At 46.6% G+C, this 20,580-nt stretch overlaps 1 protein-coding gene across 4 annotated transcripts in view; it reads left to right on the forward strand.

Moving 5' to 3' along the window:
- The first annotated feature begins 3,431 nt into the window (after positions 1-3,431).
- Positions 3,432-20,580, forward strand: part of CLASP1 (cytoplasmic linker associated protein 1) — a 170,674-nt gene continuing 153,525 nt past the window's right edge. For 3 of the 4 annotated variants that reach the window (XM_063161787.1, XM_063161788.1, XM_063161789.1), the window contains exons 1-2: positions 3,432-3,452; positions 14,906-15,380. In XM_063161787.1, coding sequence (XP_063017857.1) covers positions 15,186-15,380 — 195 coding nt within the window. In that variant the 5' untranslated portion in view covers positions 3,432-3,452; positions 14,906-15,185. Of the gene's footprint in view, positions 3,453-9,228; positions 9,307-14,905; positions 15,381-20,580 lie in introns of those variants that run through there. The other variant, XM_063161786.1, reaches the window with a different exon arrangement.

Raw genomic sequence — 20,580 nt, forward strand, 5'->3', positions numbered from 1 at the left:
TGCTGAGCCACTGGTAGTGAAGGCCTGGTCAAGCACTCTCATGTGATGGCAGCAGCTCCTCCAGTGGTGACTTCCATTTCCTTCATTTGGAGAGTCCTCTCTGCAGCCCAGGATGAATCCCCAAGGGCTCCTTAGCAATAGCACAGTTGTTACCTAACCATAACTTTGGAGAAGCTGAGGTGTCCCTGCAGACTGGACTCCATGCAGAAGCTTGGATCTGGTTGCCCTTGGGGTATCCTGCAGTGCCTTCACGGTGTTTCCATTGGGAACTGTCGCAGGCAATGGATGTGCAGCTTGTCACAGGTGTGCCAGAACTAATGCAGAGTGATGGCCCTGGGAAAGCTGATGGATTGTGCCATGGGATCAAAAGCAGAATTAAAGAATACTGAGAATAATGTTAAGAAACCTAAAGGCCAAGAATCAGAAGAATGCTTTCACCTCCTACTTTTAAAAAGTTGGAAGAAAACCTGCAGGTTACAATGTATTTTTGACTTCTTTTCCTAATGAAAACAAGGCTTATGTGACCAGTCTGTCTGTCTGCTTCTATTCAGCTGTCAGGCTAACCCCCTCCTTCCCTTCTCAGTGTTTGGGGGGGAGGAAACAATCTCAAGTTTCATGAGAATAGAAGAGAGAAATAATCATTGCCAGCCTCAGGGGAAGGCAGGAGGGAGCTCGGGCGTGGTTGATCCCTTGTGATGGAGGGCTGCCCTCCCATCTGCACGGGGATACAGCCCTGGACTAACCCCACCGTGTCCCCTCGGAGGGGAGTGGCACAGGACACAAAGGAAGGTAGGGCTGCTGAGAGAGCAGGGTGGATTAGAGGGACAAAGAACACAGACCTGTGAGGAACCAGGCATCATTAGTGCTGCTGCTCATGGAACAATGTCTTGAATATAGGCATAAACTGTTCTGAAAGTCTCTGCAGGGAGCAAGGAAACAGTCATGTAGCAACAGGAAAAAAAATCCAAATATTAGAGCTGATTATGTGACAAATTCAATTCTGTGCAGACTTTAGCTACTTTAAAATAAAAATGTGAAGAAAATGCATAAAGACCATGTCCACAATCTGTCAGTTCTACAAGGAAGCTTCTAGGTTTTATGCAGTTGTTGTCCCCCAAAGTCTTGCAACAAAAGAGAGAATAAAAGTCATATTTTATGTGCAAGTTTTACCTAGGAGAGGAGAAAAAAATACTTTAACCTATGTCAGTTGCATTTCTCAGCATTTCTTTACAAAGCTTTAGCCTGCCAAACAGTGAATGTATAATCACCAGAAGAAAGAATCTGTGAAAAAAGGGCAACCATACAATTATATCAGAAGGCAGTTTTGGGAGATTTCCAAAGTAAATGCCTCTTCATTGTAATACTGAAGAGAATAAATTCACAGCAAATGTGTGACATGCAATAATAAATGTGTGATACAAAGCTAATGATTTCTTACTAAAACTAAACAAAATATTGCTTATCATAATTCACCTAACTTAACTACAATTCTGTTTTTATCTCATTTTCTCACTCAAAATGAGCAAGGTGTTTTGTGAAGGTATTTTAGGAACAGAGCAGGAACTATTTAGACTCTGAGAGAACTTTGCCTGTAGTTCTAGCAGATCCAGATGAAGTGGAATTATTGGTCCTTTGTTAATGGACCCATGATCTCTGGCCTCAGCTGCTGTTGGGGACTGCATAACAGGAGAAGGGCAAAACTCTGGAGGAGTCCTGTTTGCAGAGCTGCCCAGCCAGGGAGGGGAAACACTCGGAGTTGTCTCTGCTGTGGGTATGCTTAGCCAGTTAGGGCTCTCAGGAGATTAGCTACTGCCCGGGGGTGAGAACCATGGTAATTTCTAAAGCTGGTTTGTAATCACCTCGTTTCAGTTCACTCAGACCTGGCATCCTTTTAAGCACTAATATCCCCAGCTTTCCCTTGACATCTGTGCAGCCTGTTCCAGACTATGCTCAGCCTGTGCCGATGGCTTCACCCAGAGCAGCAGGTAGGTATTGCTCTGCAACCTGATGGCAAAAAAGAACAAAATCTTGGATTATTTGGAGGGAGCTTACTGAAAGTCCCTGCTGTGGCAGAGCTGTGAGCCGAGGAGAAGGGCGTTATTATTTCACGAAGTTATGAATGAAAATTGATCCTTTGTTCCACGTGCTGCTCTCCCACGTTTTCATGGCTCAGACTCGGTGCTCATTGGGAGCTGCAGTGTTCTGGAGGTCAGCTGCTTTCTGCAGCACTGAGGACGAGGAGAGTGCTGGTTTGAGGGGACGTGGAGCTTCATTCCCCACAACCAACGGGAGAACAGCAGTCATGAGCCCAGGGAACAAGATGGCCAAATACACGTTGGTAAAGAGCTTCTGCACAGGACATTTATTTCCCATTCTCACCTCAGTTATAGAGTGGGTGTACTGCAATTTTTTCCATGAAGGAGAAAGAAGTGGTTGCTTTTAAATGCAGCTTTTAAACTAAGGCTGCAAAAACCAGACACGGAGTGGGTCTAGTGGGAGGACAATAAAGATCATTAAGAGACTAGAGCATCTCTGGTATCAGAGAAGGCTGAGAGGATTGGGGCTGTTCAGCCTTGAGATGACAGAGGGGACCTCATCCATGTGTATAAATATCTAAAGGGGGATGTCAAGAGGATGGATCCAGGCTCTGCTCCGTGGTGCCCGGCAACAGAAGAGGCAACAGACAGAAATTGATGCACAGGAATTTCTGCCTGAACATCAGGAAGAACTTTAGTGTGCAGTGACCGTGCACTCTGGACTGGAACAGCTCATCCAGAGACAGTGCGGAGTTTCCCTCACTCCAGCGCTGCCATGGCACAATGCCGTGCCCTGTGCTGTGGGACGGCCCTGCCGGAGCAGGGATGTCGGCCCGGGTGTCCCGCTGCCGTCGGTCCGTCCGGGCTGCGGTCCCGGTGTTTCTGCGGCTCCTCCCGAAGGCGGGCAGCGCGCTCAGGGCCCGCGGCGGCGCTGAGCCCTCACGCTCCGCGAGCAGCCTGCGGGGCTCCTCTCAAAGCGTTTCCGGCCTGTCCCCGGTCGGAGCAGCAGCCGGGGGCGCGGCAGTGGTTGGAGGCCGGTCAGCGGGAACGATGCCGTGGCATTCCCGGGAACGCGAGTGGCATTCCCAGGCACACGCGTGTCCTCGCTCCCGGCTCCCGGCGGGCGGGGTCGCCATGGCGACCGGGCGCGCGGTAACGGTCCCGGCGCATGCGCACGGCGCGCGCTGACCTCACCGCGGTACCAGCGGCCGCAGGGCGGTGCCGCGCCGGCGCGCGGGGCGGGGCGGGGCGGGCGCGGGCGGCGCGTGCGCGCTGGGTCCCCCATTCTTCCCGTGGTCAGCGGGGCGCGCGCGCGGCCATGGAGCGGAGCGGGCGCCGCCGCCGCCGGCACTGAGGGAGGGAGACGCGAGAGGGAGAAGGGAGCGCGTCCGCCCGGCCCCCGCCCCCGCCCCGCAGGTACCGCCCGCGCCCGCACCGCGGGGGCGCCGCGGGGAGACGCGCGGCCGGGGGGCTTTGTGTGCGGTGCCGCCGCCGGGTGACCGCGGGGAGCGCGGTTCGGGGCGGGGCTGAGCCGAGCCGTCCGCGGTACCGGCCGGGAGCAGCGCGGTGCCGGCTCTCGCAGCGGCGCGGTTCGGGAAGGGCAGGGGAGGGCGGTCCGGTGGGACCGGGGCTGCCGGGGCCTGGAGCGGGGCCGCCCCTCGGCCCCCCGCCCTGGGGCCGCCGAGCACCGCCGGTGCCGGGGCCGCGTCAGAGCCGGGCTCCCCTGGAACGGACGGCTCGGGAACGGAGAGAGGTGCGGCCGCTGTGCCGGGGCGCGGGGCTTCGCTAACGCTTGGGGCTGCTGCGCTCCCAGAGCATCGTGTGGGGTGGGTGGGTTCGGCCCTTGTGCTTGGCCCCTTTGTGCACGTGCCGAGCTCCGCTTGGCTCGTTTCTGGCAGCGTTTTTAATGGAAGTTGGGTCAGAACTGTGAGTTTGTGCGAAGAGCTGGGTTGGTCGTTAGGCAAATCCTGCAGAAATGCTTCAAGAGAGATCCTAAGTCCGAGTAAATAATATGTAATTGTGCATGCTACAGGCCTGTGTGGGCTCTGCTTAAGGTATTTTTAATGTTATATGTCTGAAGATACTGGTGAGGAAGAGAAAGGCTCCTCCTTCCCCAGCACCCCGCACAGCTGCTTGAGAAGGATGTGGGAAACTGAGGTAGGATAACAGGCTCAGGGCTGTCTGAGAAGCACAGAGGCTCCCCAGGTGTGTGGGTTGTTCTGACCAATGGATCTCTCTGCCCCATGTGGACTTACTTCACAAGTCAATGTTCAGTAAAGGAGACTGGGATTCAGTAAAGTAGCATGTGCCAAGCCAGTGTTTATAGCGCAGGGTTGTGATCTCCAGCCCAGCACTTGTGCCAGCATCAGACACGAATGTCTTAGTCCAGTTTGTTGCTGAGCAGTGTAGCCCATTTCTCTGCGTCTTTTGAGCTGTTGCATCTCTGTTCTCTGCTCCTCTTGATGCTCCCTGGGCACCTTTGAGCACAAATCAAAGTATTGTCGCTTGACACCTGGAGACAGATCCATCATTTAGATCAGTAGTGCTTGGATAGTTCTCGGAAGGTGTTGGAAGTGCAAGTGTTTGTTTCCATGTGGGATTCTGAATTAGATTTAAGAGTTTTGCAGCTGGAGAAGGGATGTTTGAGAACTTGCAGTAGGAGTCAGCTTTCTCTTGAGTAAAGGACTACACCCAAGTGCAGAGTGGAACTGCAGTGCTGTCATATCCAGGGTCTTCCTTGTCGTGACAACACAGCTTGCTGTGTGGAGCAAGCCTTTGTGCTGCATTTCTGGGCTTGGCAAAGTCGAGCCTTTGCTTGTTTTCCCTGTTGAACCCTGTCAGTGGGACTGATGCCTGGAACTTACGAGAGGGACAGAGCAATGACATGTCACCAGGGGTGATTCTGTGTTTCATAGTCTCACTTGCCTAATTCTTTATTTAATTGTTGCCAACATAAATAGATTTTTTTCATACTGATGCCTGTAACATTCCTGTGAAGTCCTTAGAATTTGTCAAGCAGCTTCAAAACTTTCTGTTTCAAGAGGAAAAATGCCATGGTGTTATACACTTCAGCCTTGCTTCACTTAGCTGATAACAAGTGGTGTTAAAAGTGATAGAGCAGCAGATTTTGGAAGTGGAAATGTTTCTGTAGTTCACGTGATGTTCCCAGAAGTACAGCTGGAGAGAGTGCCTATGATTGAATGAGTTGGTCCTCCAGCATCTTTGAAGTTCTGTGGGGATCTTGAATCTGTGCTACAGCTTAGGTATTAAGAAAACCATGTATCTAAACAGCAAAAGTCAAACTGAAATGAAATGTCTCTGTTTCTCCCATATTAATCAATCCTTCTCTATCCATCAGGCAGTTTGGTCAGGGCAGTTGGATGTTAAGAGAGTTGACAGCAAGACTGGCCACTGTAGTGGTTTACAACATCACAGAGAAGGATGGGGGCAAGATGTCCTCTGCAGAGGAGCCCTCACCAACCTTTGTGTCAGGGGCAGGTCAGAAAATGTTTCAGGAGGCTGGACATAAAATGTTCAGAGGGATAAAGTAGCGACCTTCCCTGCATGTACTTTACAATTTCAACAGGCATGTGGATTTCTGTGGGAGTAATGTGGCTTTGAAGCCTGTGGACTGCCATTACAGGTCCCTTCTGGCCTCAGATGACTTTGGATCTGGCTCATGTGTCACTGAGTGTCTCATTATTAGCTCAGCCTTGCCTAGACTAGGGCTGGGAAATCTCGGTGGTGTGCCTGGATGGGGCTTGCTGCTGTTTGTGCCTCCTTGGCTGGCACTTGGAATTGAAGCTTCTCCTGGACTGTGACAGTGCCAGCACACCTTGGAGCAGTGATTGCCAGTGCAGAGGAGAAAATACTGGCAAGTATAGAAAGGTCTGTCACCTCAGCCAGTAAAATAGACTGTCCGTGTCTATTAATTTCTTCAGACTGACTTGAGCAAATTCTGAGCAGTCTTGACTGTGAGGGAAGGGGTTTGATTTTTTCCTTGATGAAGGTTGATGTGACAGTGATGTGCAGCTTTAGCTTTACCTCGCTGTTTGATGGTGTCCTCTTCATGTTGTGCTTTGCTCAGTTGTTCCATTTCCATCACACTGCACAGTGTTGAAGCTTGCATTACTGTTTCTTTAGAGCTCATTCAGTGGTTTGGATCTTGTCCATTGCACCAACCTGTTACCAGTTCTCAAAGCTGTGTGAAAGCCTGATGTGAGCTGTTTGTGAGCTTTGCACAGTGGCATTCTGAGGAGCTGAGCACATACATGTTCCTTGGCATTCTGCTCTGGTGTCTGGCTCTGTCATACATGGGAGAGTTCACTTTCTCCTCTCTTGGGAAGCATTAGCACTCTTACACCTGGAAAAAAAGCCACACCACAAAACCCAAATGAACTGCATGGAGTTGTAACTGTTCAAGTTGTGGAAGGGCAGTAAATGGGTTTTGTTGGAGAGGTTGCAGGTGCTGCCCAAGAGATTTGATCTCAGTTCATGGTTAGTGTTTGAGTTCATCTGGCTCCCTGTCCTGCCCCTTAATCAAATCTCTGCATGTTTGGCTCTGCAAGGAGGGAGATGCCCATTCTGCATCCAGAAATAAGTATGCCAAGCAGGAGCCACAAAATTAATTATTAGGGAAGCGTCATCATCATTAGTTTATTGTGAGTGGGAAGATTTAAAAATCTCTAATTTGTTTCCACTGCCAGCAGGATAACAGACTGAACAGCCTAACCAGGCCAGTCCCTGATGCAGTGTGTCAGTATTTCAGGCTTAATCTGTGGCCCTTTCTTTACATCTTGCGTGTAGATACTTCTGATTCCAAGATACTTCAGAAAGCCAAATTGAACCAACAGTAATTTGCTGAGGCATAAATCTGATCAAAATAAAGTCAGATTTTGACAGGTGTTTCAAAGTGCTGCTGAGCAGAAGGGAGGAATTGCAGGTGTATCTCTGCCTGTTACATGCAGGTGGTTTCATAGGCCAGAAATTCCCTTAACTGTTGCTAGGTCTCAGCCCAATTCATGGTACTGTCAGATAAAACCTCCCTCTGCTCCTCCATGTCCTGTGTTTCCTCCACCCAGTGTTTAATACACCTCAGAGTGTCGTGGTGGCTTTCTGCACTCCCCTGCAGTCTGTGCTGACGTATTTCTTTGGCATCCCCTCCTGTGCAGTTGCAAGTGCCAGGCTGAGTGGGATCTGCTGATGCCTGAGTGTGAGGGCAGCCCTCCTTCCCCACCTGGGGCTGCTCTGGTTCTGGGTGCTGCCTCCTACACTCCCAGCCCGTCAGCAGCTGGAATCCTGCTGCTGCTGCTGCTGGGTTCTCCTCTCTTTGGCCAGGAGTTCCCATGGCAGCCCTGGAGAACAGGGGTAGGCAAAGACCTCTGTTTTGCCATGCAGAGAATTGTGCTTAGAATCATGGAAGAGAGATGGGTATTAGCTGGGAAGCCTGAAATGAGACCAAGAAAATAACCTTTTTCTGAAACTGTTGACTTGTGAACTGCTGCTGTTGCACCCCACAGCCAGTGTCCCTTGAGGGCTTGCACCCAAGGTTTGATCTTCTGTATGATTTTCCTGTTCCAACCTGTCATTTTACTAAAAGCACTTGTCTCTCAAGTACTTCCTTCCAGGGTAGTTCTGGCTTGGACTTTCACACAAAAACTGACTTCTGTGTCACTGGCCAGTTACATATGAATAGGAGTAGCAAGGTCCTGGATGACTGGAGTAAGAAATTTATGTCAAACCCACTGCTCGCTTTAAAATTCAGTTATTTGGATCTTATGTGATGTGTTGGTTTTTTCTTTTCCCAAGGTGTTATCTCACCCTCAGTTACCACTGCCACTGGAGACTTATTTTAGAGTGACTCTGGGAAAGGCACTGAATTCCTGTACCTGCCTGTAAAATAGGAAGGTGGTATTATACTATTTTTTCTTCAAGTGATGTACACAAAGTAGATGCTTTCCATCTTCAGGACTGCCTAAACTAGTAATCTTAGCCTGAGGGACTCAATAATTCACAATGCAAAGAGAAATTACAAGATTCAGATGTTCTGTGAAGCCACTTGTGCCAGCAAACTGCAAGTGATGATGGGTCACTGCTCTAATTCTCAGTAGTGTTCTACTTCCAAACCTTGCTAAGCATTTTGCCCACAAGGCTACAGGTGAAAGCCTATCCTTCCTTTGTTTTTTCCAGATGATCCCATATTGCTGCTGGATTCTGGAGGAGAGGGTTAAGCTGTGGCTGGAAAATTCTGTCCTGCTCTCCTAGGTGCTGCAGAAAGGGGGTGATGACACTTCCATTCTTCTGGGCTGCCAGACACCCCCCTGGAGGGAACCTTGTGCCCCCTTGGCTGGATCACCTTGCAGAGCCAGTGCTGGATGGTTTGTGTGCCAGGGTCCCACAGTGTCAGAGCTGCAGGCTCTGAGATAAGGTTAGATCTCTAGAGTAAGGCACAGGGAGCATATTTTCATACACATAAACTCAAAACTTGAGAACTATTCACAGAATTAAGTGTCATGATGATAGTCCCCCCACCACTGGTCCCACAGGCCCCTAGGAAGTTGCTTGTAGTAAATTCCCTTGGAACCATGAACTGAGATGTCTGCAAGAGGGAGTCTATGGAGAGGAGCTCCTGCCATTGTAGGATTTTGAGCTGTGACTTGGCACTTGAATTGTTAAAAAGGAAGGAGACCTTGAAAGCTCATTCTAGACTTGTCCTTGTCTCAGACAAAGCTGAAACCAAACTAATTTCAGAGAGGGTTGTATGAGGAAAACAAAAGATGTTAAAGCTCATCTCATTTTCTACCCCACTCTGGAAGGGTTACTCCCAGTCTGCAAAGTGGTTTCATTAGTGTAGGGTATTGGAGTCACATTGAGGTGACCTGTGACTTGTCTTGATTTGCTGCAGCTTCATTGCTGAGGAGATTTTTCTGGAGATTGTTGCATTGTTGAAATTGGTGGCTCTGTGTGAGGTGTTCAGTTACCCAGGCAGCAATGTAAACCCTTAGTGGAGGCATAAGAATTTCTGTTATCTGAAGCTTATCTCTCATTTCACCCAGGCTAGGTAACGCAGCTTTCACAGCCAGCATCTGGCCTAGAAGGCCATGGTTATCTTAAGCCCTGGAAGGCCATGGTTAGCTTAAGCCCTGGCAATCTTTCATCTGTCTTCATTCTAGAGATCTGCTCCAGTTTTCCTGATGGCAGTGGAGCTGTGCCCTGCTGCAGGTTGGTCACTGTCTGTACTTTGGAAGATGAGCCCCTGAACAGACTGCAGGTAAGTTTGACGACTAGCCAGTATTTAGCAGAGTCCAGGAAGCCTTCAGCCAGACCTGGCTCTTCTGAGGATGGACTGCCTGCAGCAGTAGAAATTTGCACTGCTTTAGTGCAGCTGGTGCTGCGGGAAGACAAAGAAATGCTCCTCTGAAGACCTTCCTAAAAGAAACTGCATCCATCTAGGCAGTGCTTTGCTTCTCAGCGAGGTTGGACTGAAGTGGTGGCCTTGGCAGTGTCTGAGGACAGTTAAAAGTTACTGGATGGGGCGTGGAAGGAGCGCATCAAGTGCCACCAGAGACACCTGGTACACGGAGATAAGCACGGGGCTGTCCCACAGCTAATTAGAAAAGCATGAGTTGTCAGTCTGGAAATCTGAGATGCCATCTTTGGATTAGGGGGAGGCTCAAGTACAGGGCAGCACTAATTACTGATTTAAAACAATCACAGTGATTGTGTAATACTCCCTGTGACTAAAGAAACATTATTACCTTCTCGTGGATACAGGTGAACGATGGGGAGAGCCCAGCTGTCAGTTGCTCGGTGGGTGTTTCCTACAACTCCCTTTGGCTCCAGAAAAATGTCGCTTTCTTCTTCAAGTAGGACACTTGATGTGGTACTTGCCACCTCCTTGTCCCAGAGTTTGAACGAGTAGGAGCACTTTGAGCTGCTTTGTTCAAGGCTGCTTGCACACCCGAGGGAAGAGTGGGTTTGATTGCGTGCTGGTGATTGTAATGCTGTCGAGGCCTGACACCAGTCCCCTCTGGGGAGGGTATAGCTGTACTGGTGGAAGCAAAAATAGAGAAGTGGACAGAGGGCTGAGAACTTCCACCCTGCAGAGCTGCAATTTGACACTGCCTTGCTGATGAGATCTCCACTTAGTCTTTGCAGCACATGGTTTCCACATGCTGTTCTAAGTGCTCTGAATTTCTTGCCCAAGGGGGCTTGGCTGGCAAAACAAGTTAGTTATGTGTTGACACTGCCCACCTTGCAGAAGTGGTGAGCTACTGCAGGTTGGATGCCTGGTTGCTTTTATGTTTGAAAAAATTGCTCCATTTGGCTAGGGTGGAGATCTCCTGAAGGATCAGAGTTCAGTTGTTGACAGAGATCTGTTGAATATACCTTAAACTAATTTTAAACTGAAGTGACTGTGCAATTAGATCCTGAGACTTGTGAAGAAGGTGACTTGTTGGTACCATTGTGTTGCTGTGTTATTTCTACAGATGTTGGGCTACAGCTAACCATGCACACACAAAAAAAAAAAAGGCACCAAAGGAGTGTGGTCATGTTTACAGGTTGGTTACAAATGAAGCTCACTGGCTGGAAGTTGAGAGAGACCTTCAGGAAGGTGACTGGTTACTGAGTGGTGCTGGCTCTTGCCTCTGGTGACTGTGAGTGGCAGCAAGAGGCTTGTCTGCAAGCTTGTGTTGGAGCAGTTGTCTGGGGAAGTTTTGGACTGCACTGACTTTTTGGCAAATGAAGATGACAGTGGAACATGACAAAGATGATAACCTGATGTCTAGAGCAGAAGAGAGTGGAATGTAATTTTAAAAGTCAGATAGGTCTATTGGAAGAACTCCCAAGGGTAGGCAGGACACCAAGAGAGTAGTAGTGCATTCTTTATGTGCTTCACGTTCCCTTCCTTGCAAGAGAAAGGAGATTCAAAATTTCCTGTGACGTTTCCTAAGATAAAATCTTACTTGAGAATTGCAAATCATGCACTTTCACTTAGTCTGAGGTGGTGTTCTCATAAGTGCTGAAAAAAATTCATTGTCTTAGGTGCCCAGTTTAATATTGCAACAGCATCTTAGGTAACAAGTATTTCCTTATTAGTGTTTGGATTAATTTATTCTGTCTGTTGAGCCAGTTGCTTTACTATGAATTATATCAGCTTTTATGCTGTTATGATGGTAGTATCTAAGCTGAGTAACTTTGGGCTGTTTGATCTTTGTCAGCTTTCCCCTTTAAATTCATTATTTTGAGCTCCAAGGTGGCATTAAACATAAACCTTTGTATAGTGGCTCTCTGTTGGATAGCTGTTGATGGAAAATTTGGGTGTTGTGAAGCACACAGTTTTGATAGCTGATTAGTGAAACAAAGCACTTTTTTTCAATGACAGAATTGGGGTAGCTTTTTCTCTTTGATTATTTTGTCTGTGTGTTGAGCCTAGTCTGTCTCTCTGAGGTCAGACTGCAGGGCTTGGGAGGATTGGAGCAAACCCTTGCTCTGGAGCTTATACTGGCAACCCTTCTCAGAGCTTGGGGGAGCTCCAAACACAGGACCTGTGCCACCGAGTTATTAATTTTGAGTTCTGCATTGCTGTTCTTCTGTAGGAAGAGGTTGTACTCATCCCAGTCCAAAGTCGTTTATGTCTTGTAACATTGGCTACCCAAAAGTCCAGGAGTGGACCTCTGGGACTGACAACTGTGGCTTGGTGGTTTTCAGAATTTATGTGGGGAGCATCTGCCCAGATGATTGCAGACTTGGTGGGATGCAGCAGCCATGTGCTTCATTGTCTGGCAGGTTAGTGTTTTTGTCAGTGTGGGTCTTGTTTTTCTCAGGTGGTGTTTTTTTTCCACTTCCTCCTTTTAGGAAGAGGGGAGTCAACAGACTTCCTAACATGTGTAGGATAGCTTTTTTTTTTTTTAGAAAAGTGCTACTTAAACATGTGTTAGTTAGTAGATGCAAGCCACATTGAGCTTTTCCTCTTGGTTTCCTATTACTGTTTTCCCCAGGATTCAAAGATGTTTCTGTCTCTTCTTCCCCATATGCATTTGATAGTGGTACCATAATGTATAGTGCATCTTCTACAGTCCTCAAGGCTGTGACACAAATTTGTTCTTCTGAGGTGCACCAAGATTTTTGCCCTATGCCTTCCTTCATGTGTTTAATAAGCAAGAAAAGTGGAGAGAAATTTATTTACGTTCGTTTGCTTTAAAGATTGTTTCTGTGCTTGTAAGTCTCCGTAGGCAGAGACTTAGAAACTCTTTAATGAAAACCACATAGAAGGCAGACCTGAAGCTTTGAATGCTCATTTCTCATGGCAGAATGGCCAGCTAATTGTTACTGGACGTGTTGGGACATGCCTCCGTGTGATGTTAATAAAAAATGGCTATTTTGTGGCAACTGGCACTTGTTCACACTCTTCTGTAATCTGAATTTTCAAGTTTAAGCAAGTTCTAAATTTCCATTTTAAAAGCATTTAGACTTTCTTCACTATGTATCCAGTTTAACAGAAGAGTCCCTTTTTGAACATGTGTGCAGCTTCTGGAGTCCAGAAACAAACTGCCCAGCTAACTTGAAGGGTTTCAGCTGGAATGTGGTAGCAGTTTAATGCCAGTTCCCTGTTCCTTCTCCAGTAGCTCCATGCTACAGAGGTGTCCAGTGAAATGTTTCTCTGCTATGTGACAATCCATCCCCTGGATATTTAGATGCTGTGTGTGAGACTGTCTCCCTTAAGTGGAGTGTCTGCAGCAAGGAGCGAGACCAGCCTGTGCTAGAGGGCAGGGCAGGGGCCAGTGTTCAAAGCTGCAGACAGGGAGGCCTGAACGAGAGCATCTGCTGTGCCTGTACCATTGTGGAAGTGGCTCTGGTTTTGTGCCTGTGCTGCCTTGGGAGTGAGTGCCATGTCATGAACCATTTTTGGTTGAGGATGGGAAAGCTCAGAGTGCTTCTTTCAGATTTGGTGCTAAATTGACCAAGTGAGAAACTGTAGCATCAGTAGAAACTGCAGTAAAAAGGCAATGCTTCCTTCTAGTTTGGAACTCGAAACTTTCTTTTAGAAGAAAAAAGGTGTAAGAGTACTGATTGGAGGTGGTGTTGACAGTCTTAGTATTTAAAATCAAATCCCTCCTGAGGTGACTTGAAACAAGATGGTGGGAATTCTGTGTGTCTTTGAGATGGTTTAGATTGGGATAGGGGTCACAAGCAGTGATCTGGCACAGCACTAACTCAGAACTTGAGGTGCTGTGTGTGCAGTAGCAGCCAGGGCTTCCCTCCTGCTCTGGGGATGAGTTTTGCTGACAAGGAGGGAGCTTAGTGTACAAATATACAATCCCTTCTGGCTGAGGGTAGGATTTGCCTGGCAGTTGGTTGAGGTGAATCCTTTGGTTTACTGAACCAGTTTTGATGCCCATCAGCCAGCAGGGATTTGAACTGCCTGGAATGCAGGGCCCTGCACTCTGGTGACTCCTGCACAGGCAGTGTGGGAAGCTGGGATGTCTGGCAATGCTTGTAGGCTTAGGGAAGCTGAGGCCCTCAGAGCTGAGTCTGGATGCTGTGCTGGTGGTGGTGAGATGTGGCCAGGGAGGATGGGGGAGGTAATGAACCGAATACCTGCTGTGCAAAGGGTGCTTTTGTTTCCAGGCTGGGGTTGCTGTGTGCATCTCATCTGCTGTCAGGTCCATTTTGCCTTATTAACAGCTTTGTGAAGGCCTTATTTGCTCAAACAGAAGGTAGTTATTTGCTGCCCCTGTGCTTCCAATTAGCAAACTTGTGCCTCCTCCCAGCTTCCTTCCAGTTGTTTATTGAACCAGGTGTCCGCTGCACAACCTCTTCCCTTACTCTGAGCTTGACCTGCTTTCCTCATGTTGGTGAAAAAAGTAGGGCAGATTTCTAGCTTTGGGTATTATTAGCCAGGAAACAAAAAGACACCCTGGGGTGGGTTTTTATCACCCACTTCCTAAAAGAGCTAACCTGTGATGAGGGAGTGTTTCAGGAAGCACTGTGGTGGTGATGCCAGGAACCCTGTCTGTGGGAAGGTGGAGGACAGGCCCTTAGTCTGGTCCCTGGCTGCCTGGAGAGATTAATTTTGCTGCAGATGGAGGGACAAAAAGAATCACTAATGAAGGGGACAAGAGAGTTCCTAGGGTTCAAGAACATAAACAGAGCCCTAATATACAGTATTTTTTTTTTTTTTTGCATAAACCAAATGCTTCTAAGGTGATGCTGTGCCTCAGAGTGGCAGCAAAGTTCAGCCTGACCTCCCTTGTGAGTGGCCTTGGCTGTCAGAACTGCATTTAGAGTGTGCCAGTGAGTGCTGTTTCCTGGACATGTGTAGTTGGGATGTAACAGAATTCGGCCTGGAAACAGCTTGAGCACCTAGTTTTTGAAAACTGATCATTGTGCATTCCTGGAGCCCTGTGTTAGTGCTTTGTCTTGCTGACCAGCTGATGACATTGATTGCTGAAGGCCAACAGTCAAAACAGGATCCAGACCTCTTCCTGCTTTCACTTAAAGTAGAGAGGTTTTCCTGGTTTTCCTGGTGACCTGCTTAAGGATTTTGTCTCCACCTTTTGGGGTGGATGGTGGCAGTTGCAATAATACTGATTATTAATCAGCTATTGCTTTAAGCCACAAATTTACTGTCTGTCACTAAAACTTCAGTGAACTGATGGGTAACTGCTATTGTAAAGAATAAGGTTTTTGTCCTGACCTACCTTGTTTGATTCCTTAAAATAGACCAGTGCTGCTCGTATCTGAGTTACACAGCTTCACAGCTGTATGTGAATAACCTATTTTGTGACATGCTTTCAATCTTTTTTTTTTTTTTTCTCTCCAGTCTTAATTTAACCTATAATACTGTTCTTTTTCATTTCTTTCAGAATGGACTGCTGAATTGGGATTTATTGCAGACTCAACTGTACAGCTCTGCTCATTGCTTCATCTATTACCAGTTATTTAAATTGGACTTTTAATATCCTGCCAGCTGCTGTCCACACACACATGGTGCATTGTTGCCATTCTCAGAATTGCATCTTTGAAACCCAGGCCCTCAGTAACCTTCACAGAAGAAAGAGGCGACCTCCTGCGTACGTTTGTAGAGGGAGTTTTTGGCCCTGCTGCCCTCTGGCTTTCTGGCTGCTGCTGTATTTCTGAGACACTATGGAGCCCAGCATGGAGTACTGCTTAGCACAGGTGCTGCAGAAGGATGTTGGAAAAAGACTTCAGGTTGGCCAGGAATTGATAGATTATTTCTCAGATAAACAGAAGTCAGCTGATCTTGAACATGATCAGACTATGCTGGATAAAATGGTTGATGGACTGGCCACTTCTTGGGTAAATTCCAGCAATTATAAGGTAAGACTTTGTCATGTGGAATGTGATTACTGTCAGAAGTGTTGATGGCAAATGCTACTTGATCTAAATGAAAGCTGTATAGTAGACATTCTATGGCACTGTTCTGTAAGCTGGTAATTAGACTGAGGCAGTGATTGTAGTTCCATATCCTGGTAGCTGAGAGCTGCTATGATATCGAGGACTCAAGGCAGTAGGAATTGGGTGAATGGTGTTTGAAGCACAAGTGGATTTACATTTGGTGTTCATAGTTTGTGATATCCTGGTTTCTTTGTGTACTTTGTTAGCTGGTGCCATGCTTTGATCATCCCAATAGTTTAGCGGTGTTCATGATTTTCTGCCATACTAAAAGGTTTAGCAAACTGAAAAAAGCATATATGAACTGTATTTGTTTTCACTGTCATTTAATCTTGCTAGATTTTTGCTGTTTTCTGTGGGCAACATAGTCAATGAACTGTGCTTAGCTCAAGAAAGATAACGTGTGTATGTGTCTTCTTTGGAATTTGACAATGTTGAGATGAGTTGGTAGGACATGGGACTCCAGTGCCTTGTTATCCCTGCCATGTTACTTCATTTCCCTTCAGATTTAATGGGGAAGTCCTACCACAGCCAGGTACTGTGAGAATGGAGAGGGATTCTCAGCTGTGACTTGGAAAACTCTTGTCCTGGTCTGTTCATGAGGCTCTCTGAAAAGTCTAATGAAGTACTGAAGCTATTGTATGGGATGTAATAATGTTCCTTTTAGTTAAGTGGTGGGGAATCTCAGAGTGAAAGTTCCTACAGTGCTGGGCCTAAAGATGGGGGTTGTACTGGAGTTCACACCTGTAGAAGTGAAAGTGGGACTGGCTGTGTAGGTTGTAAGTGCTCTGGAGCTCAGCACACTCAATTAAAATTATTTTTAATAGAAATTTTGATTGGGAGGTGGTTGTGACATTGCAGTGTGTTCTGCACGACTGCATTTCTTTCTTTTCATTTTTGTCAACAAGCAGCTGTTGTAGAAGCTGTTTGGCGTGTAGGGGAAAAAAAACCCAAACACTAAAAACACTATCACCCAACCACCAAAGCTAATATGGTCTCAATAGAGAATCTGTTCTGGTGGAACACATAAAGAAATATTTAGCTTGCTGTTGAGAACAAGCAGTGTACATGTAATTTCCTGAGAGTATTACATATTCTTACTGCCCTTTTCTTGCTAACTGGCTTTATCTTACAAACTTCCATGATTCTCAGTGGAAGAGTAACCCAAGCACAGTAAAACTGAAATTATTACAGGATGTTGCATGGATTTCATGAAGTGATGTAGATCATAGAGCTGTGCAGTGCTTTGCAATCCCAGTATTGCACTTAGTTTGCAGAATTTCTATTCAGATAACTTGCTCCCTTCCCAATCTTTTGTCTGTTGAACTACATGCTTATAATGATCTCTGTGGTATTCATTTTCCAGTAACAAACTGGTGGCACTTCTGTACTGTAGTGACTCTGTTCCAGAACTCATGCTGCTGAGCTGGCTGTTCATTAATGTGTGTGTTCTATAGATAGCATTTGCTGTGATTAATAAGTTCTAGTAAGCATAACAGAGACATGTCTCAGATGTCTGGAGGGTGTTTTCTCAGTGAATGAGTACAGTAGGAGATGTGAAGCCTTTGAGTGGGGCAAGCTGGCTGTGTGAAGGTCAGTGGTGTGGTGAGGTCTGCTTCAGGATCCAGCCAAGGCTTAGTGCCCCATGTATGCCAGTCTCTTCCTTCTGTTTTAATGCCTGCATCTGCATTATCATTGCCTTTTTCCCTGACTGCTTGTTGGGTAAGGATTCAGAAGCTCAGCTTTGTCTGGTGTGAGAGCACAGAGGAGCTGGTGCCATCTGATCCAGTTCATGGATTAGTGTGTCAACTTCAGGAGTGAAAGGCTAAGCATCACTGCCCTAGGAAGCCATCTGGAGAGCTGAACTGCAGTGAGGGCGTCTGCTCACAGTGGAAGAGGCTGAATGTTTGTAGTCTGTTTCTCTTCTCACCTCAGTCTCTTCATTTGAAAAAGCATCAGTTTAAAACAAAGATTGAGATAATCTGCATGATTTGAACTTTCCTAGCACTTCACCAATAAAGTGTGTGGTCTCACAATAAGACTGAGTGTGGATAACAAGAGCCATTATTCTGGACAGCATCCAGTGGATTCGTGGCTCCTGCCTGTCTAGGACTCCTCTAACTGAACACTTGTGCTTATATGTTATCACCAAGGAAACATCAGTGGACCAGAGAAAAGGCATCTCAAAGGCAAACCAGTTTAGTTTGGGTTAAAAGGAGCTTGAACTGGTGATGAAATTGCACCTTTACAGGAAGGGCTCAAGCTATCTCCCTCATTGGCATCCATGTCTGATCTGTGTATGTCATGTCCATCATTGACCTTTTTAGGCTTTGTTGGTTTTCTGTACATTGTTTCTATTTTTTCATGACACTACTTTGTGAAGTCCTTGACCTCAGCACCATGACTGCAGATAATGGAGTCATTTTTTTGAAGATATTCCGGAAAAAAACAGAATGATGGAGGGCAGATATGTTTTTCTTTGGTTGGTGCTGTCTCAAGTCTGTTGAAAACAGCATGTGTAAAACAGTGAGGCCTAACATACTTCTGATAGCATTCAGTACTCTGAAACTCCTAAACAAATTGTCTTGTGACCTGATCACTGGTCCCTGCTTTGTAACAGACAGATGCCATAGGTGCAGAAGGCACCTGGATAGGTCAGGATGCTTTTCAAGTCAAGGAAACATAAAGGTGATTGTAAGAAACAAGGCACTGAAGTCCAGTGCAAAGCCAGTTGCATATTTATGCTTGCTTGAAGTGTGCTTGAACTGCACCCAGCAGCCATTGCAGGCTTGAGTTTTCTCAGCAGTGCTTACAGGTGTTTAGAAGACATAAGAATGGTGCAGAGAGATAAGATGAATTCCCTTTGAGAGCTCTTACTCCTCTCTGGAGCACAGTTGCTTATAGCAGAGAGCCTGTGTTTGTGTGAGCACTAGGAGTTGTGGATTACACCAGTGAGGTTGGGCTGGGGAAGGTGTTGCAGGATGCTTTAGGCCAAAGAGGAATTCTGCCTCTGGTCTGTTTCTTCATTTGTGCTTTGTTTGCCTGGTCTGTGCTGTTTCAGGACAGTGGTTCTGCTTGACTCCTTTTCTTCCCCTGCTGAGCATAAAAGAGAGTTGTTTTGCTGAGCTTTGAATCTCTGAACAATAACTAAGGCCTGCATAGAGCTGTCTGTCTTAAAACATGAGGCAAAACAGCAGAGCCGTGTCAGAGGCTTCAGCTTGTCCTCTCAGGATCCAGAATGCTGTGGCAGGGGGAGAGAGCTGAAATGTCAGTAATCCCCTGGTGAGCCATCTCCCTCTGAGCTGCTTCTGCAGCATTTAGTAATGCTGATGTTGAGTGTACAGGATCCCCTGGCTCGTCTGTGCCTGATGAGCCTTTCTCAGTACCCAAACCATGATGTAAATTAAGGTGTAATGTAAACTAATATGTCCAGGATGTTAAAGTCGTTTTGAACCAGCTGCTATTCCAAGAGGTGAGGCGAGAGTGTTTGGCAGTGTGACCTTCATCTGGCCTGTTTCTCCTCAGCAGTATTGGGAGATGAGGTCTCTTGCACCACTTTCCCTGGGATGTGTTGCCTTTGCTGGTGGAGTTGAGGTTTCCAGTGGAAATAGCTCTTATTATTGCATGTTTTTTTAGACAAACATCCAAGAGGGAGATTGGTGGTAACAGAGCCTTCAGGCAGATCAGGGTCCAACATAATGAAGAGAGATTCTATTCAGTGTTTTCACTTGTTGCAGAGTGGTAGGAGAGGCCAGCTTGAAGGGAAACTGGATGGAGGTTTGCAGTAAGGAATTGGATGCAGCTTTTTTTTTTTTTTTTTGTGCACTTTGACAAGTGGTGATTTTTTGGCACTGCACTGCTCTCACTGGACAGGGTTTGCTTTCCAAGGAGGGTATCTCACCTTGCATGGAATGGTGCCCATGTCCCGGGGCAGCCAGCTCTGTGTGAGGCTCTGTGCCCAGCAGTCTGTAGGGCTGGGTTTTGCCTCTGAGGGGCGAGTTAGGAGCTGACATGGTTAACAGACCCCCAGGTCTGAGGACACATCCACAGCCTCCTGCTGTGCTGGCAGGCTCAGTCTGTCAGGGCAGGGCTGTGTCCTGGGCTTTGTTTGTGTTCATGTATGCAGCACTTCGGATTTGATTTGTTTAGTTCCCAGCTGATTTTGGTACTGAGAGAGACATCATTCTCTTTAAAGTAAAATGTAAGATGTTAACGAGCATTTTTTTTGATATGGTGAAATATTGCACAGATCTTTTATTTCCCCTGATAAAATTCCTAATAGAATTAGAGAAAGTAACCTTCCATTCTGATCTGTTTCTGAATATCAAGCATTACAAGAGCATGTTTCACTGAGCTGAAAGGAAATAAAACTTACATAAATTAGCTGGCTTTCTTAAACTGTGCATCGAATAATTTTTTTTGCTTGCTAATTGAGGGGTAGAACAGATGGTGCAGGCTTAGTTTAAAGTGACATCCATTAGAGTTACTTAAGCTGATGAATGGTTGTTCACTGTAAGCATATATTTGTCCTCTATACCATGTTTATTTTGGTTGAAATTCGGTAGAAGAAATCCTGATTTAAGACACAATTATCATGCATGGTTATGGGTTGATATGATAATTTGGTGAGTGTGTTTTGTTGAGTATTTCATGCACGGAGGGAAAGGACTTCACCATCTGTAGAAGAAAAAGAGACTTGTAAAGGGTTTCCAAGCAGCTGCTGTTAGCTGCTGAGTTTTGAGCTGCTGGGGGTGCATGGAGATCAGTAATGTACACAGTCAGCTACTGCTTTCATCACTCTGTACCATGAAGCTGAAATTGCTAATAATGATGAATTAAATTAGTTTTGATGTGCAAAAGACATGAGAAAAGGACTGTGGAGGAAAAGTGATCTTGAGATCTGGACTAGAGAGTACAGCCCATTCCTTCCATATGCCCATATTGCAAAAGGGACTGTGGCAGAAACTGCTGTTGATGACTTCCCTTGTGGGGAGAAGAGTTACCTTAGCAAGGGCTAAAGACTCATTCTGTTTGAGCTGCATTTGTGGAGTCTGCCCAGTCCTTATTTTTAGGCTTCTGTGCTGGCATGCTCCTAATAGGTGGGTTTTCCTGCCTTAAACTTATG

This window comes from Melospiza melodia, chromosome 8 (genome assembly GCF_035770615.1).
Source record: "Melospiza melodia melodia isolate bMelMel2 chromosome 8, bMelMel2.pri, whole genome shotgun sequence".
Classification (NCBI taxonomy): Eukaryota; Metazoa; Chordata; class Aves; order Passeriformes; family Passerellidae; genus Melospiza; species Melospiza melodia.